At 48.7% G+C, this 14,822-nt stretch overlaps 2 protein-coding genes across 8 annotated transcripts in view; both read right to left on the bottom strand.

Annotated features, from left to right (window-relative positions):
- Positions 1–218: 218 nt before the first annotated feature.
- ZNF628 (zinc finger protein 628) overlaps positions 219–14,822 on the bottom strand; it is a 16,297-nt gene continuing 1,693 nt past the window's right edge. Inside the window, exons 2-7 of one of the 7 annotated variants that reach the window (XM_081836707.1) lie at positions 14,637–14,710; positions 10,510–13,971; positions 4,834–4,936; positions 2,858–2,935; positions 532–1,389; positions 219–501 (exon numbers count right to left, since the gene is read on the bottom strand). In XM_081836707.1, the coding sequence (XP_081692833.1) occupies positions 4,895–4,936; positions 10,510–13,971; positions 14,637–14,675 (3,543 nt within the window). In that variant the 5' untranslated portion in view covers positions 14,676–14,710 and the 3' untranslated portion in view covers positions 219–501; positions 532–1,389; positions 2,858–2,935; positions 4,834–4,894. Of the gene's footprint in view, positions 1,390–2,857; positions 2,936–4,833; positions 4,937–9,505; positions 13,972–14,636; positions 14,711–14,822 lie in introns of those variants that run through there. The other 6 variants (XM_081836705.1, XM_081836706.1, XM_081836701.1 and 3 more) reach the window with 6 other exon arrangements.
- Positions 2,393–4,875, bottom strand: NAT14 (N-acetyltransferase 14 (putative); the record flags this gene model as incomplete). Its single annotated transcript, XM_081835963.1, has 2 exons — positions 2,393–2,935; positions 4,834–4,875. 2 exons carry the CDS (start codon positions 4,873–4,875, stop codon positions 2,393–2,395), a joined length of 585 nt encoding a protein of 194 aa, XP_081692089.1.

Here is a 14,822-nt window from a genome sequence, read left to right as displayed (position 1 = left end):
AGCTTATGTCCTACACAGTTTGAAATTTATTGCAGTAGATTCCTGATCAAAGACTGTTCCTTCCATCTAAGGGTGCTGGGCACCAAACTTATTTTTTCAAAGGGCTGCAAGGCGACATTAGTGTAATACATCTGATGTGGAGCTGCCCTGGACTCTTCAGAAATTTCAGCCTGCATCACAGATAAGCAGGAGTACAGCAAATTTCCATGCCATTCAGATTGTTTTAAAATGTGTATTTAATTAATTTCTAATCTTAACCTTCATCCGCCAATGAGGTTTACACACAGAGGGCAACTGAACTGCCCAAGTCATTAAAACTATTTAATTAAAACCATCTGAATATTTATTTATACACACATACAAAAAGTCATTCCTTTCCAGTGTTTTGAAACCCTCTCCAAATCACCACCCATTTGGATTCCTCCCTCTCCCTACCCACCATTCATTTCATAAATGGAGAAACATCTACCCCTGTTTTAAATTACATAAACCTGGGGAAGCCTGTTCCTGTACATATTCACACACATATGCCATTTGACCTTTGGTGTAACAACTCTCTGTATCACAAGTTTTCGCCTCTGGATTCTCCACATATAAAGATCTAATCTATGCGGACATGTTTTATCACCCTCACACTTCAAGCCCATTTCCCAGTTTTCATTCACTGGGAAAATACAGTTCCCCTAGACACACTAGTGTAGGCAAGCTTTTTATTTGTGGGGGATGGGGTGGGGTGGGGTGGGGGTAGTGGAGATTTTTCCCCCTCATCCAATGGCCCAACTTTTCCAAGGAAGGTGGCTTCCAGCTGAAATCCTCACCATCCTGTTAAAAAGAAATGAGCCATTGCTCCCTGTTCCTTCTTTAGGGGTCGCTCCTGTGGGGAAACGGAAATGGCTCATATTGAGAGCACTTATAATGAAAGCAAAATATCTCCTTTACACCCAATACCAGGTAACCCAGTCTCCACCAACAGGGATTCATTCCAGAGGGCTGCAGGGTGCATTTCTGCATTATGAACTACACCCCTGGGTCCAGCCACTTCTTCCCACTCATAATCACAGGCCATTAGCAAGACATATTTATCTACAGTGTTATCATACACTTCCCTGAATCGCCTTATCATAGAGTCTCCAGTCTACTGTGTCCTCTTGGGGAGTGGGGTGAACACACAGAGATGCTGCAAGCCCAGGCTGACTTGAATTGGAAGCTGGGAGCGGGAAGTGTGATCCCCACGCATCCCACAACCAATCCACAGTTTTATCAATTGCTTCAGCCTCTGGAGGAACTGGGATCCAGAAGCCACATGGAAGAGGTTCTCTCTCTTCAGACCCCAAGTCCCGGGACTCAGGAGGAAGCTGAAAGGCTCCATAGAGGCAAAGTCCCTGTCAGCTGCAATGATACCATAAAAAAACCCCATGTGCGTATAGAGACACAGTTGACAGGATCAGCCTTGACCTATAAAGCCCTGAATGGATCATCCTCAAATCTACCTAGTTTGATAGCTGCACAAATCCAACAGAGAACAAGGTGCCATTTGCCATCTTGTACGTCAAACTGCATGTTGCATGGAAATGAATGTAACAGAACCCCAGCAGCTCTTTTTTTAAGGAAAAGCAGCTTGGGAGGGAGGGGGAGATTTGGAGCAAGCAGAAAAGTTGTCCACACACACCTGTGCATATTCCTAAAATATGCACCACCACCCACCCACACAAAAAAAGCATTCCCCCCCCCCCCATGAAGTTCCAAATGCACAAAAAGACAGTAGAATAGGGCAAGGCTATACAGCAACCCAGCCTGATGGATGGGGTATAAATAATATAATTATCATTATTATTAAATAAAACATAGCAAATAAATAAATAAAGCTCCTTGGCATAGAGCCCTGCCCTCTCATATTCTGTAAAATGCCATTCACGCCAACTGCACTGTATAGAAATCCAGGTTTGCTTGATATGCAGTATTTATGCAAGTCCTAGAATTTGAGGTTTACCCTGGTGTAAGATTTGAATGTGTTTGGTGTAGAGTCTGACCAGAGGCAGGGTATTGGTTATTTCCACTCTTCAAAACTATGGACAGATAATCTGGGGTGGCTTTGGTAGAAAACTCTAAATGACAGGGAGCCTGAGTGATGTGGCAGACCGGGGAGAAGGCTCTCAATGGACAACCCTTTCCCCTGCTTAGCTCTGTGTTCATGGCTACAGTGTGTGATTTTCCAGGCAGAGAAAGTCACTTTTGTTGAGAGGAACTGCCCTGTTTGGGGGCTTAAGAGATAACTTGCTCCCTGCAGTCTTGCTTCTGGAGCTTGGTGCTTTCCCCACATTTAGTGGGCCAGCAGGGATTCCTCAAGACTAGGGAGGCTCCCTCCCTAGTGGCTAACTGGCAGGCAGACCAACTAGAGCTCCTTGCTGAACTCCTGCTGAATAGTGTAGCCCAGCCACCGCCGCCCACCACTCATGTTGTAGCCAGTGCTCTCAAAGAGCCCAATCGCCGCCTTGGTGACTACCGAGACCTGGGCCACTAAGAATTTGAAGCCCTGGGCGCGAGCGTGAGCCTCCAGGAAGCTGAGGAGGGAGCGGCCCACACCAGAGCGCCGGTACCACCGGTTCACAGCCAGGCGCTTGAGCTCCGCTGTGCGTGGTTCCCCACCGCAGGGCTCCAGAGCCACGCAGCCGCACACGTCGTCCTCGTCGTATACAGCCACCCACAGCCCACGCTGCCCTGCGCTGTAGTAGGCATGCAGGTGCCTCAAGTCCGGCGAGCGCCACAGCAGAAGCTTCAGAGCCACCACGGTGAGCAGGACCGGCAGCACGAGAGCCACCACAAATGAGTTCAGGAAGAAACGCAGGCCGCTGCTCACCACCGCCATCAGCAGCAAAGCCAGAGGCCGCGTCAGCACATAGAGGATCAGGCGGTTCTCTGTATCCTTGAATCCATCCTGGTGGGAAATAGAAATGGATATGAAGTAAAGGACCATATACAGCTATGAAGGACCTGGGATGTGTTGTGTATCTCTAAACAAATGCTTATCCTTCACTTTACCTGAAAACGTACAAGAAGGGGAATTCTATGACGTCTGTAGCAATTTGCACACAGCTAAGAAAAGGCTGGAGAGACAAGAGCCACACTGAAAGCAGAACTGTCCTGCAGATACGAAAGTTGTTCTACCCCAGCTTTTTTAGAATGCAAGCCCTAGTGGGAAACAAGGAACCTCGACAAAAGAGCATTGGAACTGAGATAGAGCCAGTGGATTGAACCGCGCTTTCTTTCCCTTAGGAAATTTTCTTCCCAGCCTTTAAGTGTGGAGGGAATTTTCTTTCTAGTGTTTAAATAACACAGTAACACAATTGCTTATTGCCCAACCCTTAGAGGTAAGTATCATCAAATGCAGCTCCTCTTCTTGCCAAGTTCCCTTTAATTTTTTTTTATGCTGCAAACATCTCAATTTTCTCTCTCTACAGGTTTAATATGCTCAGTTAACCCCCCCCCCCAATCAGAGTGGATGTGGCAGGAAGAGTGGGCTGCATTCACACAGCAGTTTATTCTGTTTCTCTAATTTCTGCATTATATTTGTGCTTTTACATTATGTAAAAGCTGCTTCTGGAAATCTAGCAGAATATGGTAAAGTTTAGTGCTCATTTCCATGTTAATTGCTTTCATAAAAAATCTGTTTGCAACCCCAATAAGCCAGAAAACTGTAGGTGTAAAGTAACAAAAATTGAGGTGGTATGCCAGCATAAAGATCTTTCCTACTGTTTTCATGGGTGAATCATGGGAGAACAGAAGCATGCATGTACGGAAAGGGTGGTGGAGGAGTGGCAGTGTTCAGTACCTTCGTTGTTGTGTCACACCACACTCACTGCTGTCAATGAAATTTAGCGTGAAATATCAGTAAAAAAACACCACCTTTGCAACAGGTACTGCAGTGTGAAAGGAATGCAAGAAAACAGAAGTGCTAGCATCACAATCAGGAAAGAAAGTTGCATGCAGAACCAGTAATTCCAGTTCAGTGGTTTTCAAACATCCCTGCCCATTCCAAGTTGTCTGTTGAGGAGCTCTGCGCTTTGCAGAAGATGCTGTTCTAGAAGGCTTCCTACTTGGGACACTGATTAGGCTTCTTAGTTACCCCAATCAGTGTTTCCCAAACTTTGCTCTCTGGCTGTTGTTGGACTACAACTTCCATGACCCCTAGCTAGCAGGGCCAGTGATGATGGGAATTGTAGTCCCAAAACAGCTGGCGGCCCAAGTTTGGGAAGTACTGCCCTAAACGAACTGAAACAGCTTCCTAGAACACACACACACAAACACACACACAGTTCCCTTGCAATGTGCAACTGCTCTAAAATATGAAGTAGACCATGGGTAGGCAAACTAAGGCCCGGGGGCTGGATCTGGCATTCTAAATCCAGCCTGTGGATGGTCCGGGAATCAGCGTGTTTTTACATGAGTAGAATGTGTGCATTTAAAATGCATCTCTGGGTTATTTGTGGGGCATAGGAATTCATTCATTCCCCCCAAAATATAGTCCGGTCACCCACAAGGTCTGAGGGACAGCGGACGAGCCCCCTGCTGAAAAAGTTTGCTGACACCGAAGTAGACAATGCAATGTCCTCCAGTTTGGTGGATTACAACTCTCACCAGCCCATCAGCATTGCCAGTGGTAAAGGATGAAGGGAGTTGTAGTCCACAACATCCGGAGAACACCAAACTGCCTTCCCCATCTCTAGGGAGAAGGTTCCTATTAAATGACACATTCCATAAGTCTTTAGAAAGGAAGGAAAGAGTGTGCTTATATAGCCTGGGCTCTCCACCACCTCTCTCAGAAGCCCATCTCACCTTCAGAAGCTCCAAGACAATTGCTGTCTCCTCCTCTCTCATTTCTCTGATGGTTAGTTGCTCAGGTTCCAGGGTAGGCATGCTGGCAGCCAGCAGATGGCACCTTCAAAGAGGGAAAGCCCAGTTATTGTCTGATTCGTCCTTGATGAGAGGCTGGGACGGACAAGTAAAGTGTCTCAAACTAGCATGAGCCATTTGTCAGAGCCCAACCTTCCACCATGGCTGGGGACACTCTTGAGTAAATGGGGAGCATTTTTATGTTGAAGCAGCACAGAAACCAGAGACAGTGTGGTGTAGTGGTTAGTGCTGGACCAGGACCTGACAGGCCAAGGTTCAAGAACCTACTCAGCTATGTTTGCTGGGTGCCTTTGGGCCGGTCACTGTCTCTCAGCTTACCCCACAGGGTTGTTGTGAATATTACATGAAGACTGGGTAGATAACCAGGAACACCACCTTGAGCTCTGTGTAGGAAAGGCGGGATACAAATACAGCAATAATAATAATCTCCAGGGATGGGGAGAAAGAATCCTACCCCAATCCCTTCCTAAAGGAGAATAGGTACTTGGGGGGGGGGGTGTCAATCTAACAAACACATTAGCAACAACTTCCTACAATGCCAGCAAGAGTTGAAAACTATTTTGCTTGTGGCATGGCTCTTGTACATTTACACACACAAAGAAGTCAGAACTCTTCTCAACAGATACCTTTTCCATTTTAAAGTGTTAAATGCCTGACAATCGTTCTCCAATTTAAATGCACAGCAGCCCTGGTAAGAAAAGAAGCTGGCAACTCTTAAAAAAGCAACTACAACCGGTATAGCTGGCAAGAATATATTCTTGTTCAGCAGCAGATTCACTCGCAGTCTTTTGGCCTTAGTTTCCCATCTGTTTAAACAGGGACCACATGCCTCCTAAGGGGTTTTGAAAATGAACGAGACCGAGGCCGTGTATACTTTATGAAATAACACTTGCACGCCCCCCATTTAATGAAAGGTCGTGGGAGCTATTTTACCATCAGCCTCTGATTCCCAGCTAGCTCCCTGCGCCCCCTACTCTATTTGCAAGGTAGGCTCCCTTGCAATGGAGCACCACCGTTAATTGATGCCACATAACGGACAAAAATAACGCGACGCACACATTTCTCCGGCCTGCCCCTTCTGACCCTCCCGGGAGCAAAGGCAGATCCGCAATAAAACGCCAGCACCACCGTCGTAAACTGACCGGGCACGGCACTCTAGCCCTTGCGGCCACACCCCTCCGCAGAAACAGAAACGCCCGCACACCTTCTCCACTCCCCCCCCCCCAGGCGCGGAATGGACTCACCCAGCCTGGAGGAAGCGGCTGCCTTTGCCCCTGCATAAAAGGAGCACGGAATTCTCCGAGGCCTCCTACATCTCTCTCTCTCCCCACCCCGCCCGCTTTTTCAGGAGGGAGGGGGGGAAGGAGAGGGGAAAACAGCTTCGCCCCAAGAGCCTCTTCTTAGTCAACCCTCCCCAGCTTCGCAGCTCCAGCGCCTCACTCCATGAGCGCATGCGCGGCGCTTCTGGCTTCTTCGGCGCCTTTCGCTCCTTACGCAGTTCTTGGCAACTGTTGCCAAGGGGGCGAAACGGGGCCTTCAAGCGCAGCGAGTCCCAAACCCGTTTTGCCTTTTATGGGAGAGAGCGGGCAGCAGCGGGGGTGGGTTCAGTTTGAATGGCTTAGGACTTAGGGAAATAACTGACTTTCTAATTTTCTTTTTCTTTTTCATGGTGAAATGACAGGCGGGGATTCAACGGGTATAGCTGTAGACAGCTAGTAGAGAGGGAAATCTGGAAAAGCCTTCCCCTATTGCTGCCAGTCTGCTATGGAACTGTTAAAAAAACACGACCTGCTGCCCATAATGTAAACAGCTGGTGGCTGTTAATGTATCATTTTCGTTATGTATCCATTTTATGCTGTTGACATGAAGTTGGAAGCCACCTGGAAGTGTATGTGTCTTTCCATAAGGGTTTTGTTTTTCAACTTCTTTTTTTTTTTAAGAGTTGCGCAGACTGTTTGTTTGGATTGAGTTTGGGGCTCATGGTTAAGATAGCAAAAATAAAGGGATTTATTTCATTACATTGTAAGCATTGAATTCCCGAGAGTAACCTTTGACATGTTGCTTTCTCAATGTAAATATTAAGAAATTAAGCATCGTTGTTGGAGATAAGCAGGTGCACCAATTTGATTTGTAGCCATTCTGTTCTGCCTGTGAGCTTCCTTTTTGCATCTAGCTGGCTGCTGGCCGATGTCAAAAGGAAATGGATATTGGTCTGAAGAAGCATAACAGTTCTGAGTGGTTTAGAAGCTGGCATTTAAAAACAGTAACATTGGCATTGACCTAGTAAACCACTTGTAACCCATTTTGTTCATCATTGCAAAATGGGGATGTTACTTTTTAAAAAACTCTTTAACGTCACCACAAGGTGGCTGACTGACAAATTCACATGGGGCATAGGTCCTTTTAACAGCTCCTTACCTGTTAAACAAACATTAAAACCAGCAGTTCACATTGGCCAAAAATGCAATGTGTGAAATGGCTATGGCAGCATTAAAATTATGTCTGTCTTCACCGTAAGCATATCTGTGAGCCATTCACCTCCTGCTATGCAGTACAGTGGTACCTTGGTTCTCAAACGCCTTGGCTCACAAACACCAAAAACCAGGAAGTAAGTGTTCCAGTTTCCAAACGTTTTTTGGAAGCTGAACATCCGATGCAGTTGTCGGCTATTGTTTCTGGGGTGCCTGCACCAATCAGCTGTGCCTTGGTTTTGGAACATTTTGGAAGTCGAATGGACTTCCAGAATAGATTAAGTTTGGTGCCTTTGTTTTTGCTATTTATTTTGTGTTTTTGTTTTCAAGGCTTTTTCAGTTAATTTGTTTTTGTGACTGTATGGAACACAGTTCAGCTACTGATTGATTGTGTGACTGCAGAAATGGATAAAAGCTCCACATCCAAACAATGACTATCATCAGTGCAGGTAAGAAAAAAATGTAATTTTAATTTTTATCCTCTACAATACTCTCTATTTTATACTACAATACATTGATTATTGCTTTCATTTTATGGATCAATGGTCTCATTAGATAGTAAAATTCAAGTTAAATTGCTGTTTTAGCGGTTGTTTTTAAAAGTCTGGAACAGAGTAATCTGTTTTGCATTACTTTCTATGGGAAAGCACGCCTTGGTATTAGAATGCTTTGGTTTTGGAACGGACTTCTAGAATGGATTAAGTTTGAGAACCAAGGTACCACTGTATTTAAGAACATGATTAACACAGTGGGGGGGGGATCCCCTGTGGAACAGGAGTGTTGTCCCACACTGACCGTGAGGGTCGGTTCTTCATTTTTTCAGTTTTTTGTCCTGTAAAAGTGCCTTCCCCATGTTCTCTGCTGGAGGTGGGGAACCAGTGGCTCTCCCAGGATGGTCAGTTCTAAAGCACTAAAATGCAATGCATCATATAATTTATAGAGTAAGATACTGAGAAGGAAGATTGCTAACAAACCATAAATAGAAAGAGCATGGCCAGGTTTCACTTGTTTAGCTTTTGTAGACAGCTTTTTCTCTACAGTGGTACCTCGGGTTAAGAACTTAATTCGTTCTGGAGGTCCGTTCTTAACCCGAAACTGTTCCTAACCTGAGGTGCCACTTTAGCTAATGGGGCCTACTGCTGCTGCCATGCAATTTCTGTTCTCATCCTGAAGCAAAGTTCTTAACCTGAGGTACTATTTCTGGGTTAGCGGAGTCTGTAACCTGAAGTATCTGTAACCCGAGGTACCACTGTACAGGTTATTCAAGTGTAGGGCTAGTGTGCAGCACATAATTGGCTCAGCCACCTGAGCCATCAGTTTGGTGGGTCTCAGTGTTCTCAGAGGAAGAAAAAACAACAACCCACAGGAAATCCCACAAGTCTCAACTCTGCCCACTTTGGTCTTTGGTTCTCAGCTCAACCACAATCATTCCTCAAACTGCAGAACCTCCTACGCCAAGAAATTCACCAAACATGTTGCATTTTCCATAAATCTTGTACAGAGACCTCATTTGCATTGACTTTCAACACTAAGCTTAAGTTCCCGTTTAGGCTTGAGTCCCAGCACCTTTCAGTTTAAAATTCAATATCCAGCATGTTGAAGCCACTTGAGAAAAACATAAAGAGTTTCCTCTAAGCAGGAACCTTTTATCTTGCACCTCTCAAGCCTGTTAAAGCTGCAGGGCTGCAGCTCAGTTGTAGATCACATGCTTTGTATGGAGAAGAGCACAGGTTCAAAGCCACAATATCTCAAGAGAGGGCTGAAAAAGATGTTTGCCTGAAATGCTAGAGAGCTGTTACCGTTCAATCTAGATCAGGGTTTCCCAAACTTGGGTCTCTAGCTGTTTTTGGACTACAGCTAGGACTGATGGTCAGGGATGATGGGAATTGTAGTCCAAAAACAGCTGGTGATCCAAGTTTGGGAAACCCTGATATATACATTACTGAGCTAGATGCACCAATGGTCTTACTCTGTATAAGGCAACTTCCTATGTTCATAGTTGACTTCTTTTGGGGACTGTGCAATCTGCTACTGAAATGCCAATCAGACTTAAAAAGCACAAAAGAAGTATGACATGTATTGATAAACCCAGCCTCTGCACAATACACAGAAAGGAGTAAAAATGCTTTGAAGCAGTCTTTTATTTTTCTTCTAGACCAAGAGTCTATGACCCTCTTGTCTGTTAGCACCAGGAACTGGGGTACACTTGGGAAGAAATGTGGTTCTGCACATGGTGAGGGGCTGGAATGGAGAATAGATAAGAGGGGCTTAACTGGAAAAAGATGCTGTTTATGACAGCTCATAAAGCAGCCTCCTGCAGCACCCTGTATCAAAGGAAGACCCAAAAACTCAAACTTTCCCCATTTTCTAATACATAAAAAGAGCTCACACTGCTCCACAGCACTTAGCTCCAAAATTGCAACACAGCAGGGAAATGGAGAGAAGCCAGCAGTCCAGTTGATATCTGCTAACTATATTTTCTGTCTAGTGTGGAGAAAAAAACCAGGAATTCTGGCTGCACAGTCTTCCAACCATCAGACTGCACATACATTTGGTTCTTGTTGGAACAACGTATTTCAGACAGGATGGGGAAATGGGTGGGTTAGGGATTGTATCAAGGACTGGACTGGCTATCCCTTTCTCACATGCAAAACAAGACAAGAGTGTTTGTGGGAAGGACATGGTAGTGGAGTCATTGTAACTGCAAGGACACGAGCAGCAACAGCAATCCCCATGTGAGCAGGAAGTGAGGGAATCAAGGGTATGCTTTGGACCTGCAGGCATGGGCGTGAGCTAAGCTCTCTGATGTCATTTCATGACACTGTCCTGAGAAACCTAAGCAGAGCCACCTCCAGGAGTCTTGAAGTTGCCCAGGTCGATCCCGTCCGGCAACACAGTTAATTATAGCAGCCACTAGTGAGAGCACAACTGAGTCTCAGTTGGTACTCCAACGCAGGGATGGGGACAGTTGTCCTCAGAAAGTGTGGACAAGCTGCATGTTGGGTACCGTTTGCACAATCTGAATGGAGGGCAGGCCTTGCGAAGTTACTGGGCTCGGCAGAAGTTGCACCATTTGGGAAGCGCTGTTGCTGTCCCCAGTAGGTTGGGTGCTGTCTGGGCTGCTCACCTGCAGTGTTGGCACACTCTCCAGCACTTGGAGGGTCTGTTCCCCCTGGGCACTACGAATGATCAGGAGGTTCTGTCCAGTCCCGGCACTACCCTCGGGCCCTTGCAACTGGAGGCCAGGCAGCTCTTGCACTGTCTGGATGTTGTCCACCTCCTGCACACACAACCGGGTCTGCTCTCCTCCTGCACCTCTCAGCACCAACACATTCTGAACTCCCTCATCGGTCTGTAAAGTTTCAAAGTGCATGTCTTGCACCCCTTCCAGGCTCTCCACCTCCCCGCCTGGCCCCAGAAGCTCCTCCCCTGGAGAGTTCTGCACCACAATTAGGTCCTGGCTTTCCTCCTTCACACCAGGTCCCTGTTGGAGGTCCACCTCAGAGAGCTCATGGGAGCTGGACAGAGAAGTCCCCACCTCATTCATCTCCTGTGGTGGGCTCAAAGTCTGAAGCTGAACACTGGTCATCTCCTCTGAAGGTTGAAGCTGTTCCTCTTCCTGAGACGAAACCAGCTCCTGGATCTGAATGGTGCCATCCAGCTGTTGGGAAGGCGAGAGGCTCTGGATTTCGACACTGGTCAAAGGCTGATTGGAGGGGGATAGGCTGTGGATCTGCAGAGGGCTGGTTTGCTGAAGGGATGGCAAGGTCTGGATCTGAATGGGGCCCACTTGCTGGGAAGGCTGGAGAGTTTGGAGCTGTAGGGTCCCTACCTGCTCAGAGGTTGGCACAGCTTGGAATTGTACAGTGTTCATCTTCTGGGAAGGTGGAAGAGTTTGAAACTGCACTGTGCCAGTCTGTGGACAACTAGACAGGCTCTGGATCTGCACGGTGCCTCCTGATTGGGAGGTGGGCAAACTTTGGATCTGGACTGTATTCTGGGGAAGGGGCAGGCTTTGAATCTGCACAATGCCAGTCTGTGGAGGATGTGGGAAGGCCTGGATCTGGATTGTGCCAGGTTGCTGTGAAGCAGGTACGGTCTGAATTTGCAAAGTGCCACCTGGCTGGGCAGTGGGAAAGCTCTGGAGGGGCTGGGGCAAGGTTTGAATCTGAATGGTGCCTGTTGGTGGAGCAGCTGGCACAGTTTGGATCTGCACCGTGCCCAGTTGCTGTTCTGGCAAGCTCTGGAGAACAATAACATTCTGTCCGCTAGTCTGTAGCCCTGGCGTCCTCTGGATTTGCACATTAGAGAGGGGCTGCACGCTGGCCCCGGTGGCACTGGGCATCAAAATGATATTCTGGTTGCCAGACACCGATGGTGGTGGGGGAGCCAACGGTGCAGGTTTCTTGGCCTTACCTTGACGGACCAGGGCAGATTTGCCCGGGGTGGTAGGAGCAGCTGGCAACAGGGTAATGCTGGTGGGAGCAGTGGATGTAGTGGGCACCTGGGAACTGGGCAGCAGGATAAGTTTGGGGGGTAAATTTTGGGGTGGGGGTGGCTGTGGCGGCTGCTGTATGCTGGGGATAAGTTGCAAGCCCTGTGATGTTTGCACAAGCAGGAAAGTCTGAGTGTTTGACGAGACAGGAGGGGCTGGGCTGCCACTTAACTCCACATTCAGAGTGGCCTGCAAGTTAGGCATAATTTGCACCTCTTGAGTGGTGGCAGGTGAGGTGGTGGCTGGGCGGCTGGGCGCCTCAGTACTGTTGTGGGTGCGGAAGTGGCGCTGCAAGTAAGAGGCCATGACAAAGGCCTTGGAGCAAACTGGGCACTGGAAGGGGCGCTCCCTCGAATGGGTACGTCTGTGCAGCGCCAGGTTGGAGGAGTGGGTGAAGGCCTTGCCACAGTCCCGGCAGCAATAGGGCCTCTCGCCAGTGTGTACCCGCTGATGTTGCCGGAGGTTGGATGTTTGCGTGAAGGACTTTCCACAGGTCTGGCAGGCAAAGGGCCGCTCACCGGTGTGCAACTGCTGGTGCCGCCGGAGGCACGAGGTGTTCTTGAAGGCTTTGCCGCAATCTTGGCAAGCATAGGGGCGTTCGCCGGTGTGCTGCCGCAAATGGTACTGATAATGGGAAGCCCATTTGAATGCCATCCCGCAGGTGGAGCAAGTGAAGGCACGCAGGCCCGTGTGCACCCGCTGGTGGATCCGCAGCAGCGAGGAGCGCTTGAAGGCTTTGCCACACTCGCCACAAGCGTAGGGGCGCTCGCCCGTGTGGTCACGGAGGTGGTAACGCAGCCCAGAGGAGCCCTTGAATGACTTCCCGCACTCTCCGCACACATAGGGGCGCTCAGGGGGTGGGGGTGGCGTCACTGTGGCCGCGGGCACTGGCTCTGCCTGTGCTGGGCATGTCACCTCTGCCTCCTCCAACCGTTGTTCAGCCGGGGGATGCGAACGCTGATGGCCCAACAGGCTGGCCAGCGCCGGGAAGGAGCGTTCACACACCATGCAGGTGTAGGTGCGATCGGATGAGTGCTGGCTCTGTTGGTGCCGTGCTAAACCCGCAGCACTCTTGAAAGTCTTACTGCACACAGAGCAAGCTAGGGAGGGTGTGGGGGATGCTACAGCTGCCACCTCCTCCTGCACTGGTAGTGGCGGTGGTGGCGGTGGCAGAGGCAGTGGCTCTGCTGGGGCCAAGTGTGCTTCCTGGTGGCTCAGCAGCTGCTCCTGCAAGGGGAAGGTGAGATGGCAGACACTACACCGAAACAGCATCTCCACAGTGGTGGTTGGCTCCTCCAAGAAGAGCTGTGCTGGAGGCGCAATGTCCCCATGAGACTCCAAGTGCCGCTGCAGATAGGTGTCCGATGCAAAGGCCTTGCCACAGATAACACAGGTGTGGGCGGGGCGGGCAGCGTGTGCCGATCGGCAGTGCAGCGCCAGGTTGGAAGAGTGGGTGAAGGCCTTACCACAGTCTTGGCATCGGTAGGGCCTCTCGCCAGTATGCACCCGCTGATGCTGCCGCAGGTTGGTAGACTGCGTGAAGGCCTTGCTGCAGATGAGGCAGACATAGGGGCGCTCGCCTGTATGTGTATGGCGGTGGCGCCGCAGGCTGGAAGAGTTCTTGAAGGCCTTGTCACACGCCGGGCAAGGGTAGGGGCGTTCGCCAGTGTGCTGGCGCAAATGGTACTGGTAATGTGAGGACCACTTAAAGGCCAGGCCGCACTGAGCACACTTGAAGGCACGCAGGCCGGTATGCACACTCTGGTGGATCTGAAGCAAGGACGACCGTTTGAATGCTTTGCCGCACTTGTCACACTTGTAAGGTCGCTCCCCCGTATGTCCACGCTGGTGGTACAGCAAGGCTGAGGACCCCTTGAAGGCCTTGGGGCACTCTGAGCACTTGTAAGGGCGTTCGCCCGTGTGAGTCCTCTGGTGGTGGATGAGCCGTGATGACCATTTGAATACTTTGCCACATTCCAGGCACTCGTACTGGTGGTCGCCACTGCTGCCACCACCTGCTGGGGCCACCGCTGGCACTGCCGCTGCCTGCATTTCTAGCTGCTGAGCTCCCACCATTGCACCAGAGTTCACCTGCTAGAAAAACACACACAGAGAAAGAAAGAACACCATTATTGTAACTGTCACAGACCCAGCCTCATTTATAGAGGCTCTCCTATACTGAATCATACTATTGGTCCATCTAGCTTGATACTGTCCACACAGTTTTTCCATCACTAAACAGAAGATGCTTAAAGACTGAAGCTGAGAGAGTCAGCGTGTAGAGCATGTGCTCTACCACTGAGCTGTGGCACCTCTCCATTTGTGCTTGAGGCAGTAAAATCTGCATAGGAACTTGACTGCTTCACTTTCAAATGGGGAGCTAGCTGAGCAAACTAGCACTTACCTTACAAACTCCAGGAATTACTGGGGTGTTTCTTACATATAGCCCCTTAGTTGGAAATGAGAGAGTAAAAATCACCTCAAATGGACCTGCCACCTTTAAAAAGCAGTGGTCGTTCAGTGATGCTCAAAGGCGCAGGAAGTCATTTTGGTTTGTGATTGAAAGTGAATGTTTGAACAGCCCTGACTAAAAGAATGCAGCATTTGAGGAGAGTAATTTTATTATTAATAATATTATTAAAATTTGCTAAGTACTGTACCAGTATTTTTAAAATGGCAGTCCTTTGTCCTACCCTCACAATCTAGTAGACATGATACAAGAGGGAAAAGGAATGGAGAGGGAAGAAAATACAACTCACGATGGAACAGCTGCTCCTTCTCAGGATGATCTTTACCATGACATTATGTTCTTCCTAGGAGGCTGACTCTCCCCCTCCCCCCTGCCCAAAACACACACATGGGTTAGGTCCCTACTTGGTGTTGAACTCATAAAAGTCCATTACATAGCAACCTCTGGAGCCAAGGAAGGTGAGTCAGTGGCCCTC

Source organism: Podarcis erhardii (genome assembly GCF_964252035.2).
Source record: "Podarcis erhardii genome assembly, chromosome: 13".
Lineage (NCBI taxonomy): Eukaryota > Metazoa > Chordata > Lepidosauria > Squamata > Lacertidae > Podarcis > Podarcis erhardii.
This window is presented reverse-complemented; position numbering and strand designations above follow the sequence as displayed.